General features: G+C 56.8%; 5 protein-coding genes across 5 annotated transcripts; all 5 read left to right on the top strand.

Annotated features, from left to right (window-relative positions):
* Positions 1-1657: 1657 nt before the first annotated feature.
* LMXM_18_0230 (putative 60S ribosomal protein L7) lies at positions 1658-2554 on the top strand (the record flags this gene model as incomplete). Its single annotated transcript, XM_003873988.1, has 1 exon — positions 1658-2554. The coding sequence occupies one exon, from the start codon at positions 1658-1660 to the stop codon at positions 2552-2554; it is 897 nt and encodes a 298-aa protein (XP_003874037.1).
* Positions 2555-5039: 2485 nt separating this feature from the next.
* Positions 5040-6266, top strand: LMXM_18_0220 (putative RNA-binding protein; the record flags this gene model as incomplete). Its single annotated transcript, XM_003873987.1, has 1 exon — positions 5040-6266. The coding sequence occupies one exon, from the start codon at positions 5040-5042 to the stop codon at positions 6264-6266; it is 1227 nt and encodes a 408-aa protein (XP_003874036.1).
* A 1808-nt stretch (positions 6267-8074) lies between these two features.
* Positions 8075-9133, top strand: LMXM_18_0210 (conserved hypothetical protein; the record flags this gene model as incomplete). The annotated part of the gene is made up of 1 exon (XM_003873986.1): positions 8075-9133. The coding sequence occupies one exon, from the start codon at positions 8075-8077 to the stop codon at positions 9131-9133; it is 1059 nt and encodes a 352-aa protein (XP_003874035.1).
* Positions 9134-10544: 1411 nt separating this feature from the next.
* Positions 10545-12023, top strand: LMXM_18_0200 (UDP-galactopyranose mutase; the record flags this gene model as incomplete). The annotated part of the gene is made up of 1 exon (XM_003873985.1): positions 10545-12023. The coding sequence occupies one exon, from the start codon at positions 10545-10547 to the stop codon at positions 12021-12023; it is 1479 nt and encodes a 492-aa protein (XP_003874034.1).
* A 10595-nt stretch (positions 12024-22618) lies between these two features.
* LMXM_18_0190 (hypothetical protein, unknown function) lies at positions 22619-23647 on the top strand (the record flags this gene model as incomplete). The annotated part of the gene is made up of 1 exon (XM_003873984.1): positions 22619-23647. One exon carries the CDS (start codon positions 22619-22621, stop codon positions 23645-23647), a length of 1029 nt encoding a protein of 342 aa, XP_003874033.1.
* Positions 23648-25714: the final 2067 nt, after the last annotated feature.

The following is a 25714-nucleotide window of genomic DNA, read 5'->3' as shown; positions in this document are numbered from 1 at the left end:
CCCACCCAACCGACGCCCGATGGGGCGCCGCTTGCATGGTGAGGGTTTTGAAAAGCTTTTCGTTTCCTTTGTGGTCCTTGTGGCTGTCTACGACACGCGCTCTTTGGCGGGAAGGGGTGTGCAGGCCGCCGCTTCTTCTTCCTCGGACGTCGATATCTCGCTCTCGCTTTGTCTGTCTGTCTGTTTCTCTGTGTGCCGGTGTGGCAACCCACCCTTATCCTCTCCCTCTGGATCGACCCCCCACTACCGGTTGTCTTGTCGTCAATTCGGTCCCACGTTGTCGTACACATGCTTCTTTTCCAGCATGCCTCCCGTTTCTCCCCGTGTCTGTCTGTTGCTCCCTCTGTCTCTCATTCTCTCGCAGGCATGTTTAGCCCATCATCATGACCGGCCTTGACGTCGCCAACACCCTCTCCAGCGCATCCCTTTCGGTGTGCGCGGGGGCGTAATCTTTTTTTTTGGTAACGGGAGCGTACTGCGCACTCTTTCTTATGGTGCTCGCCCTCTCCCCCGCCTCTCAGGTGTGTCTGCCGAACTCCGTCGGTACCCGTGTGTGCTCAACCGTTTCCTCCGCTTTTCTTTTTTTTTTCCGCTTGGTGCGCTGTCGCTCGATCTGATTGAAGAGGGTTGTATCCGTTCTGTGTGGAGGAGTTGCCGTGTGCCTGATCGCCGCTCCCCTGTTCCCCCCTCTCCCTCTCTGCGTGCGCCCACTTCTACTAATGCCGTGCCTCCCCCTCTCTCTCGGCGAAGAGGAGGATGAGAAGCGGTTTACCTGACATCTTGGTGAGCATTTGAGGTGAGGCCGAGGGGGGAGGGAGGGGCCTGTGTGGCGAGGGTGTGACGGCGTCTTGTCATGCGAGGGCGCCATGTATCCACGCGCAAGGGTGCGGCACAGCGACACAGCCGCCAAACCCGTGTACGGCGTATCAGCCATATCTGCATCCGGCGCACAGCGCAGCAACTCGGCCTCTTCGAACAAAATAGTGAGCGGGCGAGATGAGGACGCGAGTGTCTGGTGACTTGGTGTCTGAGCGTTTTGCTTTGCACGCCGGGACACCACTGGAGAACTTGGGCCAGTCGCTCACCCATTCCGTGCTGTTTGCCATCGACGACAGCGCTCACAGACCCAATGCAATTATAGCAGCGCCGGCTGTTCCTCCACGCGTGGACGTCTCAGGGGGTGTTGAGGAGGCGGAGGCCGGACGGGTCGAGTCACCGTCTACCCCCCTCCCCCTCGCAGCGTGGCTCGCGGTGTGACTACCGCGGCGCGCGACGGTTGGTCTTCATGTCCCTAATCGGTTCTCCCACGCGTGCCACCACCGCCACTGCTGCCCTATCTCTCTTCTCTTTCTCTGCATCTTTCACTACTCTCCCGTCGTCGAAAACGGTGACGTCTCGGCGGTGCTTCATTGCTGTGTTGTCGTGCGTGGTGCCTCTCCTTCACCAGCTGAGCAGAATACTTTCGACCGCTTTCTCACGCCGGCGTGAAACAGGCGCACTCTCGAGCTCGTATCTCCTCCCTCACCCCTACCCCTCCCCCCTGCCGGCTGCACTGCACCGCTTCTCCTCATCCTTTATCATTTCGTTTGTGCTTCCACGCAAGCCCCTCCCGCGCACGTAGGCGCACACACCACCTCTTCTCCCTTCCACGGCCATCATGGGAAAGAATCCGCCGAAGTGGCTGCCGGGCGAGCGCGTGAAGGAGACCATTCTTCTGCAGCGCAAGTCCGTTGAGCAGCTGCGTGCTGATCGCGTGCTGCGTAAGGATAAACTGCAGGAGCGCCGTGAGCGCCACAAGAACAAGTTAGACGCGAAGCGTAAGCGCAAGCTTTCGACGAAGAAGTTCATCTCCGCTCAGACGATCCTGAAGCACGCGCAGCGCAAGGAGAATCAAGGACGCAAGTTCCAGAAGATCGGGGAGAAGGTCGAGGGTCGCCGCCGCCACGTGAATTTCGGGGAACTGAAGAAGCGGCTGCGTGAGAGCTCGGTACGACTCGTGGTGCGTGCGAAGGGGTCGCAGATCCCGCCGGAGGTGGCGGCGGCCTTCAGAAAGCTGGGCCTTCTCAAGATCTACTCGGCACGCCTGATCAGCTTGACGCCCCGCACGGAGAAGCTTATTGAGCAGCTGACACCCTTCTCGATTGTTGGCCAGCCGGACAGGGCTCAGCTGGAGTCGCTCCTTCGCACCCGCGGCTCCTTGTACAACGAGGAGACGCAGACGAAGCGGCTCATTAGCGGTAACCTGTTGCTGGAGCAGGCACTGGGCCAGTACAACGTTCTGTGCATTGAGGATCTTGTAGAGACCATTGCCACGCAGGGCGAGCACGTAGAGGAGGTTCTCCGCCGCATAGCGCCCTTCGACTTCCACCCGCCTCGCCAGCTCTTCCTCGAGCGCCACCGTTCCGTTCACCAGAAACTGGAGATCGTCAACAAGGACTCCTTCGCTGCGTACCTATCGGACCAGCTGCACCAGATCACGGTCGAGAAGCAGCGCAAGGCTGCCGCTGCAGCGAAGAAGTCCAAGACGGTGACTGTGAAGCGCAAGGCCGCCTAAGGCAGTTGCATTCCACACAATACTGGAAAGGAGGCGGAAGGGGAGAGAAACGAAATGGGAGAGGTTGCAGTGAACGTTGCTTCGGTGCAATGTGTGAAGTTACCCCCCTCTCCCCCCTCCTCCCCCAATCTATTGTGTGTGTACGTGTGGGAAGCGGCTTCAGTTCTCCATGCTGTATGTCTGGCGCGCCGGTCTATCGCCGTGTGGGTGGGGTCTGGATATGGCTCTGTGGAGGGCGACCAACCCGGCCTATACTACACATTGCTGTGGTGCTCGTTGTGTTGTGCCTTGTTGATACGTTAATGTACCGCGGACGAACAGCGTGCCGTCGCGGCGGTTTTTTGGATAGGCGGACGAATGTTTCGTTGTTTTTTTGCCGTTCTTTGGTGTGAGCCGGTCTTTGCGGCGCGACGATGGGAGAGGCCGCGCGAACAGACGGGTGCGGCGCTGCTCTGCCCCCCTCCTCCTCCTCCTCTTCTTCCGTCTTTGTCTTGGGGGCTTTTCGTGTGTGTGTGTTGTGTGTTGTGGGCCGTGTCGGCATCCCCTGTTTCTTTGTCCTCTGGTTAGTAAGGTCATAATGGATACGACCCCATCGACGACGAATAATTGTGTGCACGGTACCGACAGCGCGCGTGCACCACGCACCACCATCACCACCACCACTGTCATGACGTCGCGGCTGCCTGAGCGGAACGGGCTTGACCACGTATGTGAAGGCGATAGAAGAGGGAGGCTGTTTTAGTGACGTGGATCTCCGCAGGAGCTGCTCTATCTCGAGCGTGTTTGTCTCTGAGTTACAGCGTCATCTACCGGTGTGCCGGTGGTGGTGGTGGACGCGGCGGAGGCGATTGAGAAGACAGAGGGACCAATGCTATCCTCATTCGGCTGCGCCTGCTCTCTGCGGGTGCGCTGTGACTCCATGTTGGCGCATGCCAGTTCCAGGGTCTCTCCCGCGTTGTTCCCGCACCCCGTCACGTCCATCGCTCACGTGTGAGGCGCCTGCCGATTGTTAAATGATTGCTAACACACGTGCCACTTGCGCTTGCATGCAGATAAACATATATGGAAAGTTGACATCACAGACGAGACTCTCAGCAACGGCGTGCTGAGGCGAGCGTGCGTTGCGGTGGAGGCATGTTGGGTCCCGCGTCTGGGAGAGAGAGAGCGCGAGCGAGAGGGGAGGAGCTTGGCACTGGGCCAGGCGAGGGGAGAGCGAGAGAGGGGCGGCAACAAAAGAGGGAGGGGCGGCAGTGCCAGTGAGAGCTGGGGAGGTTGGTGGTGTGTGTGTGTGGGGGGGGGCGGGCCGGCGGGCGCTGGTATGCCGTGCGACATGCTGTTGTACCGACGGAGTCCATGCCACCTTGCCTTGGTCCGTAAATGTGAGGCTCCCCCTTCTTGTGCCACCCGCATCGAATGCGAGATGACATGCACATGTCCTTTGCTGACGGAGGGAGCGGCGGGGTCCTCTCCTGCATCCTTGTACTCTTTATGTAGGTGTGTACATGCGTGCGTGAAGGCCTCTCCATTTGTTAGCTCGCTTCACCACGCCTCGACATACAAGGACTGTGTGTGTAGCGCTCAGGACCGCTTGATGAAGGCAAGCACTGTCATCGCCTCGTCTTCTTCCTCCGCCCCTTCCTCCTGCCACCTCTCTCTCTCGCTCTCGCGCGAGCCGTCGGTGCGCTGCGCGTCACACACGTCCCCCTCTCTGCCTAGAGACTCACAACGTGGCTCCTTGCCACGGCTGCGCATCGCGAAAGACATACACGCGCTGCCACAGCTACCTGCCTGTCATCTTGCTGTCCTTGCGCACCCTCTTTCTCTCTCTCTTGTGCGCGCCATCGCTGTGCGTCCGTCCGTGCAGATTCTGTGGTAGCTACAGCCAACACGAACATCCAGCGGGAGGTGACTGCGCGAGTGAGTCGGTCTCGTGTGCGCCTTCCTCTGCTTCTTTTTCGGCTCTCTCTCTCTCTCCCATCCGCCCACCCACACCGACGCAGACACCCCGGATACATGCGCACAGAGAATAGACGTGTGACACGCCTCGTCGACTTCATCAACTCTACTTTGTGCAAGGCGCGTGATTGAGTGCGCAGGGCTTTTTTTTCCTCACATCTCGCCTCTCCCTCTCTGCCCTCTCTGCCCTCTCTGCCCTCGCTTGCCCGATACCGTCTTCTCTATAATTTTGGTATTTCCGTTTCTCCCCTATTCTCTCTCTCCCTCTCTCGACTCGGCTGTGGCGCTACTTCGCCTTGCTGCGGGCGTTGCGGCTCCCTCCTGCTCTTGCGGTACTCAGCTGACGAGTAGAGAATCGACCCCTCCCTCTCTCTCTTTCTCCTGCACCATCCTTTTCACGCACACGCACACACGCACGCACATTCGCCTCTGCTTCCTTTGGCTCTTGGTCGCTCGATCGACGCCCACGTGCAGCGTCTCTCCGACCCACTCTACACGCGCACACTCATACGCATAGCCCGTCAGCACCATGTCAGGCACGCCCATGCAGACCCGCTTTGGGTGCTACATCGGCAACATCGACCGCTCCGTCACGATCGACATGCTGAAGCAGGTGTTCTGCCAGTGCGGCACGATCATCGACTGCTCTCTGAATGGGCGTGAGGGCGACCCGTACCGCTTTGGTTTTATCGACTTCGCTACAGAGGATGACCGCGCTCGCGCCATGAAGTACAACGGCTTCACCCTCGTCGGCCGCAAGCTGAAGGTCGGCGTGAGCAAGGGCAACGTGAACAAACCCGAAGGTTATGCGACCGGTAACGGCGCCGGCGGTGGCCACTCGCGGATGGGCGGCAACCGCCACTACAACAACGATGGTGGAATGATGATGAGCGTCAACGGTCTTTCGCCGCAGCAGCAGATGGAGGCACGGTTGCTCCTCCAGTTCCTTCAGGAGGGCAAGATGGACCCGCGGCAGCTCTCACCGGCGCAGCAGCAGCTGCTCATTACCTGCCTCGGTCACGGTAACAACATCAATGCAGCCAACGGCAACAGCGCGAACAGCGACGGTAGTACGCCGGCGTCGGCGCAGCAGCCGCAGATGGGAGTAATGGGCAGCAGCGCCATGCAGTCACCGCTGCCGCTTCCCACAATGCCAAATAGCGGCAATATGATGGGTGATGCTGCTTTCATGCCAAACCCGAACGGTGGCAACGGCACCCTCGGCGCCGGTGTACCCATGATGGGTGGTGGTGCCCCCCAAGGGATTCACATAAACATGGGGCCCAGCATGATGGACCCCATGGGTGGCGGTTACGGCATGATGCCGCCGCGCCAGCCGCAGCCGCAGCAGTGGGGTGATATGCCAATGAACGGGCCTGGCATGTACCCGCCCAAGATGTGTGGGCCACCTCTCAGACAACAGCAGCAGATGCCGATGCAGGCAGGCCAACAGCAACCGTACGGCTTAGGCGGTGGTGCAGCGTCGATTAGCGGACCTGCTGCAGCGGACCACAACCGCAGCGGCTTTATAAACCCTCCACCTGCGGCGGAGACGCTGAAGCTGCGGGAGAAGCAACGCGAGCAGTTTTTCGAGGTGGTCCGAAAAGACGCGGAGAAATACGAGCGAAAGCTTCAGGAAAAGAAGGCGCAGTCGGCGGCTGGCGGTGATGCCGAGCGCAGCGCTGACAGCTCTGCCTCTGACGATGATGAGGACAAGAAGCCGGCGAAGAGGTCCAAGAAGGAATCGTCCAAGTAACTGATAAAGCTGCGGGTGGGCGGCATTACTGTGCGTGTGTGAGAGGTGTGTGTGTGTGCCTCTTCCCCCCCTCCCCCCGGGGAACACACTCACGGAGGCACGTCTTTGTGTGCTTGTGCGTGGATGCTGCTGGCGCTGGCCGTTGCAGGAACGGCGGCACAGAAAGGAACTCTCTCTGGTTCGATTCGCCGTTTTTTTTTCCTTTGTTGTTTGCGCTGTGGTCCCCGCTCCAGCTGAGTCCTGGCCTCGTAGGACTTGTCTCGATAATACCTGTGGATGTCTTCTCCACCGTTCCCTGCGCTCTTCGTGGCGTCGTGGGGGTTGGGTTGGGATCGGATGGAGACCGGCAGCGTGGCCAAGGGCGGGGCTTTGAAGGCGGTAAAGGCGTGCCTTGGCTGCATGTGCTTTTCGACATAACAGTTACCCATGGCGTCTAACGTGTAGGTTGTTGCTGTTTCGGTTGTGCTTTGCTTTGTGTCTTTTGGCTCCGGTTCCACCGTTGCGGTGCGGCAGATGCACTGACGCGGGTAAGTCTACGTGTGTGTTCGGTTGCGTGTGGTGTGAGCGTGGAAGGCGAGGGAGGGAGGGGGTGGGGGGAGCTATGCTTGCGGTAGTGGTTATTCACGTCTAGATGTATCTCTCTCGTTGCGTGGGCTTTTTGTGTGTGTGTATCAGTATGTGCGTTGAAGCTGCGTGCGTCACAGGATTCGATGGCGATGGCTGTGGCTGTGGGTGTGTCTGCATGCGCTTTCTTTCCGTGCTTTCTTTTCGAGCTGACTTTATTATTACGACTGTGGTTCGTTTGCTTCGCTCTCCCCTTGATCCTCCGTCCCCTCCGTCCCCCCCCCCCACGCACACACACGGACACACACACACGCTCTCCTCCTTTATTTTTCGTTTTTTTTCGTGTCACGCACGTGTCCGATGACGTCCTGCATAAGAACAGAGAAACAAAACGAACGCCGCCCGCCACGCCGCAAAGGACGGACTGCGGAGGGACGAGGAAACGCATGGCGTGCGCCAGGATACTAATAAAGGGCACCTTTCCGTGCGACGTGGGCGCTGTGCGGTAGCTCGTTTGCTGCCTCTCAGATCCCATGTGTGGTGCCGGTGGGGAGGGGGGGGGTGGGAGATCGCAAGGGACGCCGTCAGATCGCTGTATCGGCCTTGCTTGTGGTCGAGGGTAAGATATTTAAGGATGGGGCGGTGCGTTCTGCCGTAGAGCGTACCTCATGACCCCCCGCGGCAGCTCATGCTTTCACCGTAAAGAGGAACGCTGTCGCGCATGCCTCGTGCTGCCACTGTCGTTTGTTACCGTATACTTTATTCGCTCTCTTTACTACTCCCATCACCTCTCGCTCGATGCGCTCGTGCGCTTCGGCGCATCGCCTTCTGTCATGCCGCATACAACGACCACCGCAACACAAGGATCTTTCTCGTAACTTCTCAACGCGATCGTTTCGTGGGCGGAAAACTTTCAGCGCACTCGTTCTGTCTCTGTTTTCCTTCGATCATACTCTGTGCGCGTGCGCGTGTGTGTGTGTGCTCCGGTGACGGGTGTGCCATCAGTGCGTCCCTGGCGATCTCGTTGTCTCTGTGTCTGTCTGTGTGCGTGTGTGTTTGTTGCTGCTGCTGCCGCCGGTGGAATTCATAAGGCCAGCAGCTGCTCGTCACCAACATCACCGCACCGTCCCTTGCCTCTTTCCCGTCTGTGGACTTGACACGGGGAGGTGGCATCTCTCAACCTCCAGCTGACAGCTACCAACCCTCTCCCCTCCCCAGAAAATAACAGCGGCACCTTTGACGTAATGGCCAAGGTCGGTGAGGGCGATCCGCGGTGGATTGTCAGCGAGCGCACGGATGGCGCCAACGTGAACTCGTGGCACTGGGAGGAGCGCGACCTTTCTCAACACACGCACAGCAAGCTCAAGAGCATCTTTGCCGAGCATGCGATCCCGGTCCCGGCAGATATGGAGAAGAGCGTCGAGTACCTCAAGATTGAGGAGGTGAGCGACATATCTGGTGACGTCACGGTGGCGCAGCGCAAAGGGAAGATGATGTGCTACTTCGAGCTGAAGATGACGCTGAAGTGGGTGGGCAAGATGGCCGACGCGGATCAGGTGATTCAGGGCAAAATGGAGGTGGCCGAGGTCGACCACGACGAGTTCAAAAACGCTTACGACATTGTGGTCACATGTCAGGATAACGACGCCGCTTCGCAGCAGCTCGAGTCGGTGGTGCAGGCGGCCGGCCGCGCGACAGTGCGGCAGGAGATCGCCACCTTCTTCGATGCCCTCTTCACCGAGTATCAGATCGGCAAGCAGCTGAAGAGCGGTGCCACCTTGCCCCCACCACCGCCACCATCGTCGGCGTCCGCGTCCACCTCCCCGGGATCCAACGCCGCAGCGGTTGAGAAGAAGTCTACGGCGGAGCCCAAGTCGGGCAGCAGCAGCAGCAATGAAAACACGTCTTTCTCGTGGAAGATGCGCTGGGGCGCGCCAATTGCGGAGTTGTACGCGGCCCTGACGGACCCGAGCAAGGCCAGCGTGTACACGCGGAGCCCCGCCACCATGGACGTGAAGGCCGGTGGCCGGTTCAGCTATCTCGGTGGTGTCATCAGCGGCTACTACGTGGATGTGCAGCCCTTGACCCTGATCAAGAAGCAGTGGCGTCTTGGCAGCTGGCCTGTCGGTGTGCACAGCTTGGTGGTGCTGCAGCTGGTGAAGGAGGAGCCTGGCGTGACGACGCTGGAGTTCACTCAGTCCGGCATTCCTGCTGGTGAGCTGCGAAGTGTGCAGGAGGGATGGAGGGCAAACTTCTTCGACGCTATCAAGGCCGTGTTCGGCTACTCGCTCGATTACATGTGAGCGGAGGAAGAAGAACGAAGTCAAGAGAACCAAGAAGAGCAAAAACGCGAAAACATACACGCGAACCGACCTACGCACGTACATGTGTGTGTGTGAGTGATTCGTATCGCTCGCGCCTCCATTCCACTTGTGCTACCGGCGCCTCAGACCACCTGCTTGTCTCTCGTTGGCTGCCCAAGGACAGGGGAAATGCAGATACATGCATGTGCGTCGTCATGTGTATGTCGGTGTGTCTGTGTGCGTTTTCTCGAGCCCCCCTCCGTCTCCCTCCTCCTACATTATTCTTGTTTTTCTCTATCTATGCCTGCGCGTCTGTGTGTGTGTGTGCGTGTGCACGCCCCACCCGCACACTCGCCCTTCTCGCCCCTCCCCTCCCCCGTTCTTTCGTATTTTTCTTGTGTTCTGTTACGGTGATGTGCTAAGCAGCGAGACAGCGAAAAGGCGAAACAAAGACACACATGCGTAGACCAGAGGCCTCGACGATGACCGCAGGGGACGAGCAGGGCTGTGGCGAACGCCGTCAGCGGACGGAATGGAGGTTCTTTTTTTTTCGGCCCCAATAGAGTGACGAACTGGTCTCATGGGTATCGACAAGCACACTCGTACGCAGCCGCGCATCACATGTGGCCGCGCGCGTGATGGGGGCGAGAGTGCGCTTCGCCTTTGGCTCTCTGATGCTGCGTCGAAGACCCCCTCTCTTCGTCTGGCCACGTGTGCGCGAGGCGGCGCACCGGACTATCCGTATTGCCCCTCTTCGCTCACCACTACCCACATCTCTCCTTCGTTGCGCCGCCCTCCCTCCATTTCTCTTCCCCGAGAACTTCTCGGCGTCGTGTTGCCTACACGTGCGCACATATTCGCTCTCTCGCTGCGTGCATCTGTACGCGTGTGTGTGTGTGCGTGTGTCTGGGGTGGGGTTGGGTGGCTGGCCGGCAAGTAGGAAGAGGATCTTATCTACTAGTCCAGCTCGTCTGCCTGTGCTGGAGTTGCCGCGCTGGTTTTTTGATGTTTATTTTTCGGTTCCTTTTTTTCCCTCTCGCCGTTCTGTCTTGCCCCACGTTGCGTAACGAGTGCGTGTGCGCTGTAGCCGTTGCCGCTGCTGCTTCACCACTTTGCCCTACCTCCACTTCCACCGGTCATTGTACACACACACACACACACACACCTATACGTGTTCATCTACGTGTATATTCATATATATGTATATATATTTGTTCTCGCCCCTCCCCCTCTCTCCCCCTCGCTTTCCTTGTGCATACGCCGTTGCATTTTCCCTTGTTGCCCCTTCCCTCCACGCAGGTCCACTGACTATTTTTTCCGTGTCTGTTTTACGCCTCACCTCGAAGAACAACAGCCAAGCGCAAGCACGCACATCAACTGACGCAACGCCGACACGCGCAGCAAAACCATCATGAGCGCTGACAAGAAGGTGGTCATTATCGGCGCCGGCCCCACCGGCCTCGGCGCTGCAGTGCGTTTGGTGGAGCTCAAGCACCCCAACTTTCATCTCTACGACGGCGGCGCCGTCCCTGGCGGCCTCTCGCGCAGTATCCTTGACGAAAGAGGCTTCCTATGGGACATGGGTGGCCACATCATCTTTTCCCACTACGCGTACTTTGACGATGTCATGAACCTCGCCATCTCTGACTGGAACACGCTCCAGCGCGAGTCGTGGGTGCGCTGCTCCGGCGCCTGGGTGCCATACCCGTTTCAGAGCAACATTCACCGCCTCCCACCCGAGGTGCGGGACACTTGCCTGCAAGGCATCGAGGAGGCCGAGGCGGCCCGTGCCGCCACCGCGCAGGAGAAGCCAAAGAACTTCGCCGAGTATGTCTCGCGCCATTTTGGCGAGGGCATCGCCAAGGTTTTCATGCGCCCGTACAACTTTAAGGTGTGGGCAGTGCCGCTGCATGTGATGAGCACGGAGTGGGTTGGGGAGCGCGTGGCCGCTGTGAACGTGGAGCGCATTAAGGAGAACATCCAGCTCAAGCGCGATGACGTTGGCTGGGGCCCCAACGCCACTTTCCGGTTCCCAAAGTCGGGCGGCACCGGGGCCATCTACAAGGCCGTCTGGAAGATGATCCCAGAGGCGCACAAGACGCTTGGGCCACAGTGCCGTGTCATCAAGGTGAACCCGATCACGAAGACACTGACAATGGCGAATGGCGAGACGGTGTCGTACGACGCGCTTGTCTCCACCATGCCGCTAGATGATCTTCTGCTCGCCGTGGCGGCCGGCGTGGAAGAGGATGCGGAGACCGCGTCAGCGTCGCCGCTCAAGGCGCCGCGTCTTCGCGAGATTGCTGACAAGATGGTTTACAGCTCCACCCACATCATCGGCATCGGCGTGAAAGGGTGCCCGCCGCCGGAGATGCAGACGGCGTGCTGGCTGTACTTCCCGGACGACGGTATTCCGTTCTACCGCGCGACGATCTTTTCGCGCTACGCGGACACAAACGCGCCGGAGGGGCACTGGAGCATCCTGCTGGAGGTCAGCCAAAATGTGCAGTACAAACCCGTCGACGTGGACACCATAGTGGAGGACTGCATTGCTGGTCTTCGAACGGTGATGCTGCTTCGTCCAGAGGACGAGATTGTGTCGCGTTGGCACCACATTGAGAAGAAGGGCTACCCGATCCCATTCGTGGGCCGCAACGAGCTGCTGGAGGAGGTGCAGCCGGTGCTGCGTGACATGTATCAGATCTATTCACGGGGCCGCTTCGGCGCGTGGCGGTACGAGGTGGCGAATCAAGATCACTCGCTGATGCAGGGCGTCGAGGCAGTGGGACACATCTTTCACGGCACTGACGAGGACACCGTGCATAAACCAGAAAAGGCCAATACCCAGCGCGGTGAGATGCGCTGCACTTTGGCGCCGACGGCCTCGTAGAGGCCAAAGTTGGCTGCCATGGGCAAGCATGTCGAGGGATTCGTCTTTCACCTATCACGTGCTTCACTGCCCCCGTACGACGACCTTCACCATCGCCACAGCACACACAAAAGCCTAGCGCGGCTGCACGGTTGTCAGAGGAGGAGTGGGAGCCTGCCTAGGAAGAGGAGGCTCTACCGCGCTTTCTCTGTCCTTCTTCACCCCGTGCGCGCAGAGACGCACGGCATTTGACGCACGTTGCAGCTTTTCACCAAGAAATGTGAAGAAAGACAAGAACGTCGACAAGGAGCGACTCACCTGTTGAAACTCATCCCTCTCGGACCCTCTGTGGCATGGTGTGTCTGTACGGCGCGGTGTCATGCACCCCGCCGCTCCCCACCGCCTTTTACGTGTTTTTCTTTTTTTTGCTCATCAACCGTGGCCACATTTCGTGCGCTGCTTTTCACGACGAGAGTCCCGGGTCCATGGTATTTCTCACCTTTCAGCGTATTCATGCCTCCTTGTCTTATGGCTCACAGCTCTTCCACACGCTGTGTGGGTGCCTGCGTGCGGGCCTCATGCAGTAGGGGCACGCACGCGCACTGTTGCCATCTCTCCACCCCACTGCCATCGTGCTGCTCTGCCGTGCACGCTAGGGCCAGCGAAGGGGGCTCAGCATCTGCCCAGGCTACACGCGGGGCCGAGTTAGCGGTAGAGGGTCGCGCAGCGCATCACGCAGGCACACGCCCACTCGCACGAGGGTACAGGTACTCGGATCATCAAGGCCGGGACGTGAGGGAGAAGGAGAGATGGAAAGACAGTCAAACGACGTTGTGGCCAGGATGATGGCTTGATACACGCGTCTGTGGTGTCGTGCTGGTATCGCGGCGGACTACACGTCGCTTGCGCCCCCCCCCCCCCAACACACACGCACATACACGCAGCCGCTTGTTTGTGGAGCCGCTGACAAACGTGCGCGCACGGACACCGCGCATACCGGAGTGCATCCTGTGGATGAGACAGGCGTGATGCCTCGCCGTTTTCTTTTCCCTTTTTTTTGTACGTACATGCGTGCGCACGAGGGGGACGCGGGTGGCGGGTGGGTGGGTGGGGGGCTTGTACTCCGTCCAACAACCCTTCGCTCGTTACTTGATGGCAAGGGGGCGAGGGCAGATGTAGAGGCGGCGTCGCCCCCTGTTCGGGGGCCTCTTGAGTGGTAGGCCGCATGCACAGCTGACTCTTTCAACTCCCGCCGTTCTCGTAAAGATGTGCAAAGGCGAAGAGGCACAGCAAGGAGGAGACAAGAGCACACGATGAAAGAGGAGGCTGAGGATGCTCCTTCCCGACCTGCTTTGAGCCCCTCACGACAGGGGAGGGACACACACCTCGGCGCGTGGCATCTCAGGGCCCCAGCGACCCCCGCACTCTCTCTGTGTGTGGGTCTGGGGGGAAGCCAGCGCAGCCCTCCTATATCCCTGCCACATGCCGAACCACTTCGGGTGGTGACAGGGCCAGGTGCCTACGACGTAGAGGGGTGGCGAGTGCGACGCATCCCTGCTGACGTCGGCGGTCGTGCCCTGGACGGCGGTGCGTCGGGGCGACCTGCGACTGTGAACAGGTCTGTGCCGTCCACATGATGGGCAGCGTGCCCACGTGACTCGAGCGTACGTCTCACCCACGGCGGTGACACTGCCCGCTGGTGAGGGAAGCGGCTGTGAGGCGCGGGGTGGTGGGCGGAGATTGAGGCGCAGGCCGTGCTCAGATGACCGAGCCGGCGCATTTGGTGTACTACGTGTGTTTTTCTACGGATGCCTCGCACCACACGCCGGTGTAGGTGGGTGGGGGGGGCCTGTGACGGGCCAGAGGGGTGCCGAGTGGAGTTGCGCTAATTTTTGTGGAGCAATAGGTAGTTTTGGGGAAAATACCTGCTTCGAGAGTGGCCAGGGATAGCAAAGCGGAGATGTCGTCAGTGCCCTGCTAGATGATCGGCTCTGCACTAACGGGCTGTTTTGCACTTTCTGCGATGCGTGCTCGTCTGTAGATCGCTGTGGTTCGACGCTCTTCCCTCCCCCCACCCCTTCCCATGGAATCTTTGATGCAGGCTCGCCTGCTCGTCTCCGTTTTTTGATTTCTTCTCGTGTTCTGCCCATTTCTTTGGTATGCCTGCGAAAGCGAGAAGGCCGCGCACGTGCGCAACACAGGCGTGTGTGCGTACTTTGACGAGACGCACCAGACGCCACAGGGCTTGTACAGACGCTTCCTGGCAATCCACTCCGCTGCCGAAGAACACCTCAATGTTGGCAGTGTCCGCTCTGTGTCCACACCGTGCTGCCTGAAGCTTACTTCCGTCACTGCGAATGTTTTCGCGGCACTCTGCCCCCGCCCCATGCTCCCGCCAGATCCGAGGCCCGAGCACCGCCTCCCCTCCCCCCACTTCCGACCCGTGGGCCGCTGCTGGAGGTGCCACTATTGCCCCCAGGTGTACTGCAAGTATTGGATCCACCGACACTGCCAAACAGTGCATCCCCGCTGCTGTGACCCCTTCTTCCCGGAGGTGGACGGTAGTACGATCCGGCGCCCCTTAGACACGTTCCTCTCCGTTGCGGACCCATCTGTCACTCATCCCGACCGTACGCTATGCCCCGCCTGTGGGATGCCCATGGTGCGTTTTTGCATTGGCGTACGCCGCCGTTCGGCACACCCTGTCCTTGTGGCCGCAGACGGTGAAGTTGCACAGGGCCTGGCAAAACGCCGTGCCATTAAGATAGATGCACGCCATGCCCGCCCCCACTGCCCCCGGGTCTACTAAAGCACTGGCGCACTGAGGGCACACCAGGCAGGGAAACATGCTCGCATCCCCGACCATCATCATCTCCCCTAAATCTGCAGCCCCCGCGCCAGCGCCGAGTCCACCCCGGACACAGAGTTCCCATTTTGCTACCAGCTGTGCTCAGCCACCTATCGCTCGCAATTTGAGGTGCTATGAGGTGCATAAAAGCACCACCTGCAACACCGCACAGGCGTCTTCATAGAGAATGGGGCACCTAGGACGCTGAAGCTCCCCTACTTCAAAACGCCACAGCGCACCATATGCCCCGGCACCTTTACCGGGCCTGCTCCGCTCACGGTCCACCTCGCACGCATCCAACGGCGTCGGCGATCCTGCAAAAGCCGCGCCGTGGGTGCGTGATCACTGCAGCGAAGAGTCCCCCGAGGAGCTGCGGTGTCTCCTGGGTCTGAAAGAAGAACATCGACGTCACGGAATTCCCGACACCGACACTGCAAAGGTCGCGTTCGGCGTCCCCCACTTCCCGTTTTTCCGCAAGCCGTTTGGACTGCCCGACCCATTCCTGCCACCGCCCGGGTAGGCACCCGACCCCGTCCCCGGCGTCGGTGCCAGCCGTCAAAAATGCCCCTCTCTCCCCATCGTTTCTAGGTTATGCGCTGCCTCGGCTTCGCGCTCCGACCAGCGAAGATGGGGAGGAGTTGCCGGCGGAAGGAGCACGTGAGCCATCGGAGAGAAGCTTCCACGCACAAGGCGCTGTGCTGCCACAAGGAGGTGGGGCCCTCGGGCTTATGTTTCTGCGCTGGCGCGCACAGGCAGAGGAGCTCGCGCAGGGGGCGTCGAGTAGTCACGGATGGTGCCTCGCTACTACGGCGGCACACGGGGGGTGGCCATTCCTAAAAAAAAACGAAGAGAACAAGACAGGCACTGGCAGCTGCCGTATCTCCCGGCCTCGATGGTGGGAGTCCTCCACAAGACTACCGACTACCTGAAGCTAGTGCAAAATGCTTCTCTCTCAACTGTGCTATGAGGCGGTAAAGGTTATGCCAGTCCTGTATGCGAACCACGTTGATGTCCCAAGTGGCGTGCTCTTGGCTCTCCATGCCCCTCCCCCTTCCATCCATTCAAAGCCTATCCTCTTCTCATCAGAAAATCGACAGTTACGTCACGTTGCAGGACACACGGTAGCCCCCTTCTTTTTTCTTGCCACTCCACAACAAGAAACACGGACAGGTAGCAGGTCTCACGGAACGAAAACAACGACAAGCACCAACTGCACCAAAGCTACCGCATCGCGAGTGTCAGGACAGGAGCGGGACATTGCTGGATTATCTACTGAGGCGCATCGGTGCGGTACATTTCGCTTTCACTCCGACTCCACCCCCTATAAGAACGACATACACGCTGCACGCGGACACGGGTGCGCACACGTCACCTCCTGCGACACCTGCCACAGCAAAGCCGGGGCGCACACCAACGGAAAGACTCTGGAGTGATTCGGCGCCAGTCTCTGCCCTCCTCGGTGTGGTTTCACTCCCTTCCAAACGAAAAAGGCAAAAAGGAAAGCCAATCTACAGTTGCCAACACGAAGACACGCTCATCTCTACCCCAGCCGCTGAACACCCCCAGAAGAAAGCACGCACAGACAGCCGACCGAAAAAAAAGAGCCTACCGCACCGCCAACGCAACCGAACAAGCAAGCTCTCTCGACGACTGCCAGACGTAAGACAAGTCGAAGCAACGCGCATCAAGCAGAGAAAAAGGGGTGAAGAACACGGTACGCTGCGGAGGAAGTAGCGAGGAAGAGGAGGAGGCGATCAGTCGAACTCTTCTCCGGGCACAGGGAAAGAAAAAGGAAAGGACATCCGTGGTGAGAGGAGCAAAGTCGAAGGGTTCGCGGATTTGTGCTTGTCACGCCAGTGCACGAAAAAACGGTCAACAGAGCACCACGAAGCAGGGCGAAAACAGCGAAGAAGGGGTGGAATCATAACGGTTTCGGAAGCTAGCGAGTTTTGTGCAGCTGTTAGAAAGACTCAGCATCAGAAGCAAGTACAGAAAAGAGGTGCTGTGCCTTGATCCGATTCTCCCTTCTCCCTTCCCGCCACCTCGCCAGATCTCTCTCTCTGTGTGCGCTTTACGAGGACGGAACTCACTTCTTCCGTGCCGTCTTTCTAACGAGGTTGCCGCGTTTATTTACTTTTGCGTGCTCTTTTTTTTTCGGTGGTAGTGCGGTGGTCACCGCCACTCACGTTCCTGTTTCCGTCCGTTGTGTTGTTTGACTGTGTTAGGCAACAACATACGACCCCCTTTCCCCATCCTCCTCTTCCCCGCAAACAATGCAAGGATAACAGCACGCACAAAGCAGACAGAAAAAAAGAAAACGAAGACGGACGCACAAGGAAAGAAAGATACGTAATCAAGAAAGACAACGGAAAAGGCGAAACAGGCAGCAATAACAGGACGGGAAAGGCAAACACACAAGAAGAAGGGCAAGCAGAAAAGGAAACCACTGCATGTAACGCACTCAAACACTTCTCGCTCTCCCTTGCTCGTCACCGTCTCCCGCTTCTCTCCGGAGTTCATCCATCATCTTTTTTTTCGTTTTTGTTTAACTTGTCTTTCCTGACCCACCACTTTTACATTTTGTTGTTCCTTAGTTCCTAGCTTCTTTTTCTTTTGGCTTCGTTTTATGTGTGAGCGGTAGCTCTGTGTACCTGTGTTTCCTTCCTCTCCGCCTCCGCTGCACTTCTGCCCTCCCCTGCCCTCTCCTCCCTTCTCCTATTTTTCGTTTTCCTCAGCTTCTGTTTATGCATTTCTTTGCTTACGTTTTTGTGTGCGGTTTCTGTACTCAAAAACCTTTGTATTTATTTATTTATTTCTTGACCTCGTCCTTGTTTCCCTCCCTGCACCTTTTTTCTTCGTTTTTTTTCGTGGACTCGGTGGTTTGTGTTCTCTCCTCTTCCTTGTCCTTCTCCGCTACTGTTTTTATTTTTTATTTTTTTTTTAGTTGCTTCCCTCAGTGTTAGCCTGCAAGCTTTTTTTTTCGCTTGGTGTCGTCTCCCTGCATCCCACCTCTCTCTCTCTGGTGTGTGTGTGTGTGTGTGTGTCTATGCGTCTGGTCGCGTCTTTTGTTTTGCAGTACTCCTGGGTTTCTTCTTGTGCTCCAGCTTCATTGCTCCTATTCACCCTGGTCGATTTCTTCGCTCTTTTCGGGTGGAATTTCGGGATATTCTTTCGGCTGCCCCCCTTCCCTCTCTCTGCCCCTCCGATTCTCGTCCTTGGACCTCTCCCGTGATCTTGCTCTTTCTCGTTTTGTGGTCGTTCTGCATTTTCCAGCCTTCGACCTATTTCTCCTTTTACACCACCCTTGACTCATACCTCACTTGCTTCGGTGTCTTCAAACTTTTTATGGATTTTGTTTATTTTTTTCTTATTGGGATCCACATCTTTACCTTCTTGTTTTTTTTTCGCCCCTTCCTTGACACCTTATCTTTCACTCTCCCTCCCCCTCCTCCTCCTCCTCCCCCACTAACCGACCCTCCGCAGATCTTCCTTTGCCGTTGTTTCTTCATCTCTTCCGTCTTGCGCCTGTAGCTCATTTATTTTTCTCTTGTCTGTTCCGCCCACTCTCCCTCTTCCTCATCTCACGATATTACCCTGTGAGCTGCCAGTACGCGAGTGGCTTACGACGCCAGTCCACCCACGCCCCGCCAGTGTAGATAACCTCCGACGGAAGAACGCACGCGAAAGAAGCCGTCCAAAATCAAACACATACACACAGAGACACACACACAGAGAGAAAAAAAACAGAAAAAAAGATAAGGTACGCACAGATACATACATATTCTTGTTTATCGCCTGTTCCTTTTACTCTTTATCTGGGCCTTGTGTGATCGTGTGTGTGTGTGTGCCGTGGCTCTCACATCCCCCCGCCCCTCTCCCCCCTCTCCCCCCATCCCATCCTCATTATCATCGGAGGAGGAGGACTTGTATCTCTTTCTCCCTTTACCTCTCATTCCGTAATCTCTATACACACGCACACACATCCTAGTAGTACGTTTACTTACAAACAACAGCATATACCGGGTTCGCTTCACCTTACCCTTTTTTGTCTGTGTCACCGCCCCCCCTCCCTCCCTCCACCACATCATCACTATCATTCTCTTCAGGCCCCCCCTCCCTCACTCCTCCGTGGCCGATCACCTTGCCGTGCCCTGTGCATACCGTGTCTTTTATATATACATACACACATATATATATATATAAACTATCTCCTCTCACGTGCGTCTCTATTCACGGGTCCAGCACTTCTGCTGTCTCCTTTTTCAAATCTTGTCTGCTGGGGTGCCACTTTTTTTTTTCGTTGTTGGGGCCCTTCCCTTTCTTCTTTTCTTCCTCGCCCTGTCGCCTGTCCGCTCTGTGCTAGTCGTTCTCCCTTCCTCTGCTCTTATTACCCCCCCCCCCCGTCTGCTTTCGCGTATCGCCGCATACTGTAAAGGCCAGCTGGCTTCTGCGCCTCTTTGTTTTCACCATTTTTCAAAAAAAAAGTTTCACGCTTTCTCTCCTTCTCCTTCCCAACGCAACTCTTTATCGATTGCCTTTTGATTTCATTTTTTTTCAGTGAAACACAGCACCCACACACGCGCACACACGCACGCACAACTCTCTGTCCCTCGCGTGCGTGTGTCTTTGGGGAACTCCTGGGTCTTGAACGCGCCTTGTACCAGACTTTCGCACCTTTTTTTTCTATAGCTCTCCCTCTCCGTGTGTGCATTTTGCTTGTCTTCTTGATTATAAAGCCAAAGTACCCTCTCCTCTACCCCCTGGTGTGCCCCTCCCCTCTCCTCCCCTTCCTCCCTCCCTCCCTCCGTTTCCTCTTCCGTGCGGGTTGTTTTTTTCGCCCTGTCTCTGAGTTCTCCCCCGCCATCGTCCCCTTTTTTTTCGCTGCACAAGGTTTGCTCTTTGCAAATTTCCTCATCCTTCGTAAGACAGACACACCTGTCCTCCTTTTTTTTCGTCTCTCTGTCTCTGAGCGGCAAAGTGTAGGGAGCCGTACATCTGTAGCTGTACGTATATATATATATAGACCGGTGTATATATATATATATATTCTTCGCCTCTGCTCTTGCCTTGCTTGCTCTCGCTCCCAGCTCTCTCGCCCTTGCGCTTGCCTCTGTTCTTCTCCTCACCTTCGCCGTTTTTTTCTTTCTTTGCTTTGTGTTGTGTTGTGTGTTTTTATAGCCGTACCTATCTATATCTATCTATATATATATATCTTTGCTTCGCTCTTCTCGACCACTTTCCCTCCCACTTCCCGTATTTCGTTGCTGGCGTATTTCTTTTACTTTCAGGGTTTGTGTTTCCCCGTTTCGTGTGTTTTTATTGTACTGCCTTCGCCTTTCCTCCGGGAGCTCATCTCACTGCCCTCTCCTCTTTGCCGTTGCCGCTGTTTGTCTTCACCAGGCATTTTTCTCTGGAGACCTTTTTTTCTTTGCCTTTCTTTGGTGTCTTTTGTTGCGCCGGGGCGTTGATCGTTGACAGGCGAAAAAAAAAGGAATCGGAAGACTATCCGCCACCCACGAACGCGAAGCAACGAAGCGAAAAAAGAAAAGAAAAGGTGGCCATCCGGTGGAGAACGCGCGATATCGGTTGGACGCACAACGAGCAACGAAGAAGAAGCAGAGGTTTGCTTCCCTCCCCCCTCTCCCCCTCTCTCTGCCTTCCACGCTTGTACCCGTTCGTGGAATTTTTTAGGGACAGGAAGGGATTGCAGACATAACCACCCAACACGCAACTGCTGCGAGTGTGGTCTGGCGTGCACACAGCAAGGACCGCAACAAGGACACACGCATACACGAATAAACCTGCACTTTGCAATCTCCTTCTCGCTCTTCTTCGTAACGGGAAGAGGAAAGTGGGGTTGTGCGCAGGCGTGTTTGCCTCGTTACACGTCCTACTCCCAACGCCCCCGGATACCAAGTCCCAAGGAGCGGCGACCATTCACCTGATTTTTCACAAAGACGCGCGCCTCCTCCTGACTGCCGCGTGCTTTCTTGTGATTGAACGACGCGAACAGCTGAGGGAACCAGCAGCCGCCAACAGTGGGGACTACGCACCGATACAACACAAAGATCAGAATAACAAAGAGTTTCGAGTTTTGTAGCTCATTTGGCCCATCATTTGCTATTGTTATTCTCTCTTTTTTTTCCTCTTCTCCACCTCCATCATCTCTAATTCTTTGTCCGTGTTTTGTTTTGCCGTTGCGTACATCCGTTAGTCCAAGCCCGCCCTTCCTCGATACCTGCCTCTCCCCCCTCCACAGATACCCCCCCCCACACACGCACACGCACGCACGCCTCGTTATCACTACTACACATCTCTATTCTCCCTTCACTTTTTCATATTTAGCCTGTTCTTCTGCGTGAGTCCTGTCTTGTATATTTAAATATTTATTTTCGTCTTCGTTTCCATTCTACAGTGTACGTTGATCTGCTCGTCTCTCCTGGCTTTTGTTGTTTGAACTCACTCTCTCACTCACACTCTCGAACTTTCCTTACGTTTTCTTTTTTTCTTTCCTAGTGGCTTCTGTTACTCATTTTTTTGTTTTGTTGTTGTGGTTCTTCCCGACACTCTTCCGCGCGCGCGCTGCCCCCCCCCCCTCCCCCGTTCTGCCGCCTCGCGTACGTGTTTGAGGTTTATTAGTGCTTTATACGTTGTGCTAAACTGCCTTGTGTGTCTGTTTTTGTTTTTAGTTTCGTTGTTTTTTTTTATTTTATATTTTACGTGTGTGCTTGCATCACAGAGCAACTCTGTAACGTCCTCTGAACACTTCTCCACCCATCTTCTCTTTTCTTTGCGTTGGTCTCCCGTGTTGTTGTTCCTGTTCGAGATCTGTCCACAACGCAACGTGCCGTCCTTCTCCCGTGAATTCGTCTGCTTGCTGCTGGTCACTTTTTCTTTTTTTTTGCGCGTGTGTGTGTCTGGTGCTTGTCTCGTGGTCGTCTCTCGCTCCGCGTGCCCGCTTGTGTTTCTTCGTGTGTGTCTGTTTTTTCTGTTACATCGATTTTTCTCTTCCCTGCGCGTCTCCGTGTTTTGCCCTGCTCGCGTGCTCTCCCGCTACGTTTCTTCTGTCCACGCGGTCTCTCTGTTCTCCTCCCGCTTTTAACGGTGTTGTCGTAACGGACATCCGTCGCGCCGTTTGGGGCCGCCTCTGCCCCTTTATTTTTCCCTTTCGGTCCGTCTTGATCGTCCCCTCCCCGCGCACTCCAGGCCCACCCCTCAAGTCCTCTTCTTCCCTTCACCGCTCCAAGCCTGCTGCATTCATCTCTACCGGCATTGAAGCTGCGCAGGTGCGTATCCTTCTGGCAGATTGGGCGCCCTGCACCTGCTTGCCTGAGTGTTTTTACACCTGTGTGCATTAGGTGGCATAGCGCGCGGTGAGACAGGGGTGCGAAGGCCGGGCTTGTGCATGCGTGAGTGAGTCGACGTGACAGTGTCCTTTTTCTGACGGTGCGGAAGTAGTGCGAATATAGTCGACTCTATCGGCTCGCGTACTCTCTCGGTTCTCCATCTCTTTCCGTTTTTCATTTTTTTCTTTTGCAGCCCCACCCCACCCCGCACCCCGTTCCATCCTTCTCTCCCCGCCCGTCAGCCCTTGACCCGTGTGTCTGTATTACTCGACAGGACTTGCTGTCGTTACTTTCCTCTAGAAGGCGGACGAGGCAACAAAGCAGAGTCGCCGACACGCACAGCGGCACAGCGCACAAAGTGACGCGGCGAAACACGCGAGGACAGGAGCGGAATAGGATTTTCTCTTTCCCGCAAAAGGAAGATGAGCTACAAGCTCAACGGCGGCTACCACCGTGGCCGCCAGTCGGTCGCCACTGCCGCTGACAGCAAGCTAAACCTGCTGGTCCGCTTCCTCGACCACGGCGTCGACGACAGTCAGTTCCGCGCCTTCTTTGAGCCTTTTGGCGAAATCACCTCGTCGATGGTGATGCGCGACATCTTCACTGGAGAGAGCCGCGGTTTTGGCTTTGTGCGCTTCGCCCGCAGCGCAGACGCTGCACGCGCGCTGCGGGAGTGCGATGGCAAGAGGCTGGGTGGAAAGGCTGTCAACGTGATATGGGCGAAGCAGCAGCATGACGACACCCCTGCCGGCCAGGAACGGCTGAAGATGAATAAGCTGTTCCTGCGTAATGTTCCGCTGGGTGTTACGGAGGCTGAGCTGGTGGAGCTACTTCGCGTATACGGCACTGTAACAGAGGCCTCGCTGCATAGCGACAAGATCCCCGCCGCCCGCCACGCTCCAGCGCGCCGCATAGCCTTCATCATGTTTGCCGACGAGGGGGCCGCTGAGGCAGCGCTGCGTGGCGTCCATAACACTTGCCCCTTTCCCACTTGCAACGGCATTCCGCTGATGGGAAAGCTGTCGGAGGACTACAAGGCAAAGAACGGCGGTAGTGGCGACAGCAGCAGCAACAGCAGTTGCCAAAACTTCAGCGCGCCCAGCCGCACCCCCGCCATCCTTTTCACGGACCACACGCGCTTGCCTCCCATGTTGGACTGCACTTTCTGGACCTTTACACCGAAGCACGTAGGCGGTGCCTGCTCCCCGACACCCGCGAGCAGCGTGCACCTCTCCGACTCCGCAGCGGAAGACTTGCTCTTCTCGCCGTCGGCCGTTGTTGCAGGCGGCTCTCAAGCAGACGGAGTCATCGCCGAACAGGAGGCAATGGCCCGCTACTCGCCAGCCTTGCGTCTGTCAACTCTTCGCATGCCGGCCCCGACGTTGCCAAAGGTCTTCCGGCACAATCCGTACGCGGCGTCGCTCATCGCTCCGAGGAGTAACTCCGGGTAGGCGGGGAGAGGGACGTCTCCGGAGCTTACGGCGTCTGCCCTTCCGGCGGAGGCGCGGCTGCTGAAGCTGCGCGTCGAACAAGGCAACGCGCTAACATGCAGAGAGACGATGCCGCCAATGGTTGTGCCGCCACTCGTTTTCGTTTGTGGCGCCATGGAAGGGAGAAAAAAGGGCGGTGCTTGCACGGAAGGAGAGCAACCAAATAACCAGACAGCTCTCCTCCATCATGCTTGCTTAGCGCACAGAAGTAGCAACAGCAGCGCTGCGAACGAAAACTAGGGGAGGGCCAATGCGTGTGCGGGGCGACTGTCTTCTGCACCATGCTTCTCCGTGCCACGACATGACACGGAAGATGCGCAAGATGCCCTGGGAAGCCCGACTCCTCAGAGATGCTGATACGGCAGCATCTCAACCAGGGCTGCGGGGTGTCGGGATGACGCCTTTGAGGGAAAAACAGAGGAAAAAGTGTCTTGATACGGCTCCCGCCGGTGGACTCATTGTACTTGTACTTTCTTTCCTGTATTCCTGTCTTCTTTTGTGTTCGTGGCGCTTCGCGTGTCGTCTTGCATGTATATGTACATATATGCTGTTGCTGTTCTCCCCCTTGTGTGCATTCGTATGGATGTGGCGTGTCGTGTGTTGCCCTTCGGGGCGCCGCTTATATTTCTTGCCTTTCCGAATCTGTCTGCCGTGCTTTGGCTGCTGCGCTTTTCATCTCGCCGCGTGACACCAACAACATCTACTGCCCCCTCCTCGTTTCGCTTTTTTGCTTATCCGTGTTTGTGTTCTGTGTCTTTCTCTTCCCTGCTGTTCTCCCCACCCCCTCCCTCCCTTCCCTTCTCACGTCTCGACTTTCAAGACGGACACACGGCTGCGCCGGCCCCCACTTCACGCCCCCCTCGTCCACCACCACGCCTTGATACTTTCGCTCCCTATCGTTTGTGCTCGCGTCTCTACGCTCTCTCCGTCTTTGTGTGCGCGTGGCCGAAGCTCACGTAGCCCCACCGTAGGTTGTCTTTTTCTGTTTTGGCCATGCCTCTCCCGTTGTCTCGCCATCCCTGTATCTTGTTGTGTGTCTCCATCGCAGGCAACACACTCGACATGCACCTCCGCTCTCGCCCAGAGCCCCGCTCACACTTTTCTTTTCCTTGTCGGTCTCCGAATGTGTTATTCCATGTACACACAGACATATATATATGTATATACATGCTTTCCAAGAGTGATGTATCGACTGCCTCTGCCGGAAAGGGGACCGTTGCGTGCCATCCCGTCGTATGCACTCACCTGTCAAAACACCCTCCACCACTTGTGCATAACGCACCGATCATGTGCACCCACCCACCCCCTGACAAGCTCATAAGAACAGTGGAGAGGGAGAGGAAGGGCGGAGAGAGCGCTTGAGTTGAGCGGGAAGGATGCCGAGAGATGACACACAGCGTATATAATTTCGACTGAATTTGTTTTTTTTTCCCCATCACATGCCGGCGCCTCATCCGCCTATTCGGTACGTCTTGTCTCGGGGGCTTTCCGTGTTTCGGGGATGCTTGCAACAGTGTCGGTGTTGCATGTGTGTGTGTGGGGAAGCGAGGGGATGGGAGGGGGGTGAGAAGAAAGCACATCATGGGGATCACTTGAGATGCTCGACACGTGCGTTTCCTTGGCTGCGCTCATTTATGTATGTGCACACGTGTACATGAATGTATATATATGTATGTATATATGTATATATGTGTCTGAATATGTATATATACTGTATGGGTACCGGTGCCGTTGTTTTTTTTCTTCTTGTTTGTTCGTTAGCTTTATGTGTGCTTTTCGTCTTCGTCTTATGTATTTTTTTCATGAAAGTGCCGTGCCCTCTTTCGTTTCAGTTGTCCTTCACCGCATCGACTCTCTCCCCCTCTCGCTCCGTTTTCTTTTCTGTACTGCTTTCTGCTGCTTCTCTGGCCTGGGTCTTCGCGCTCTCGTTCATGTGAGGACGTTGCTGTTGAGGTGCAAAGATATCCCGTGAGGGACGAAACGCGAAGCCGCCACGCGTCCGGTGCGTCACTGAGGGGAGAGAAAAGG

This window comes from Leishmania mexicana, chromosome 18 (genome assembly GCF_000234665.1).
Source record: "Leishmania mexicana MHOM/GT/2001/U1103 complete genome, chromosome 18".
Taxonomy (NCBI): domain Eukaryota; phylum Euglenozoa; class Kinetoplastea; order Trypanosomatida; family Trypanosomatidae; genus Leishmania; species Leishmania mexicana.
Note: the sequence above shows the minus strand (reverse complement) of the source record. Positions and strands in the feature narration are given on the sequence as shown.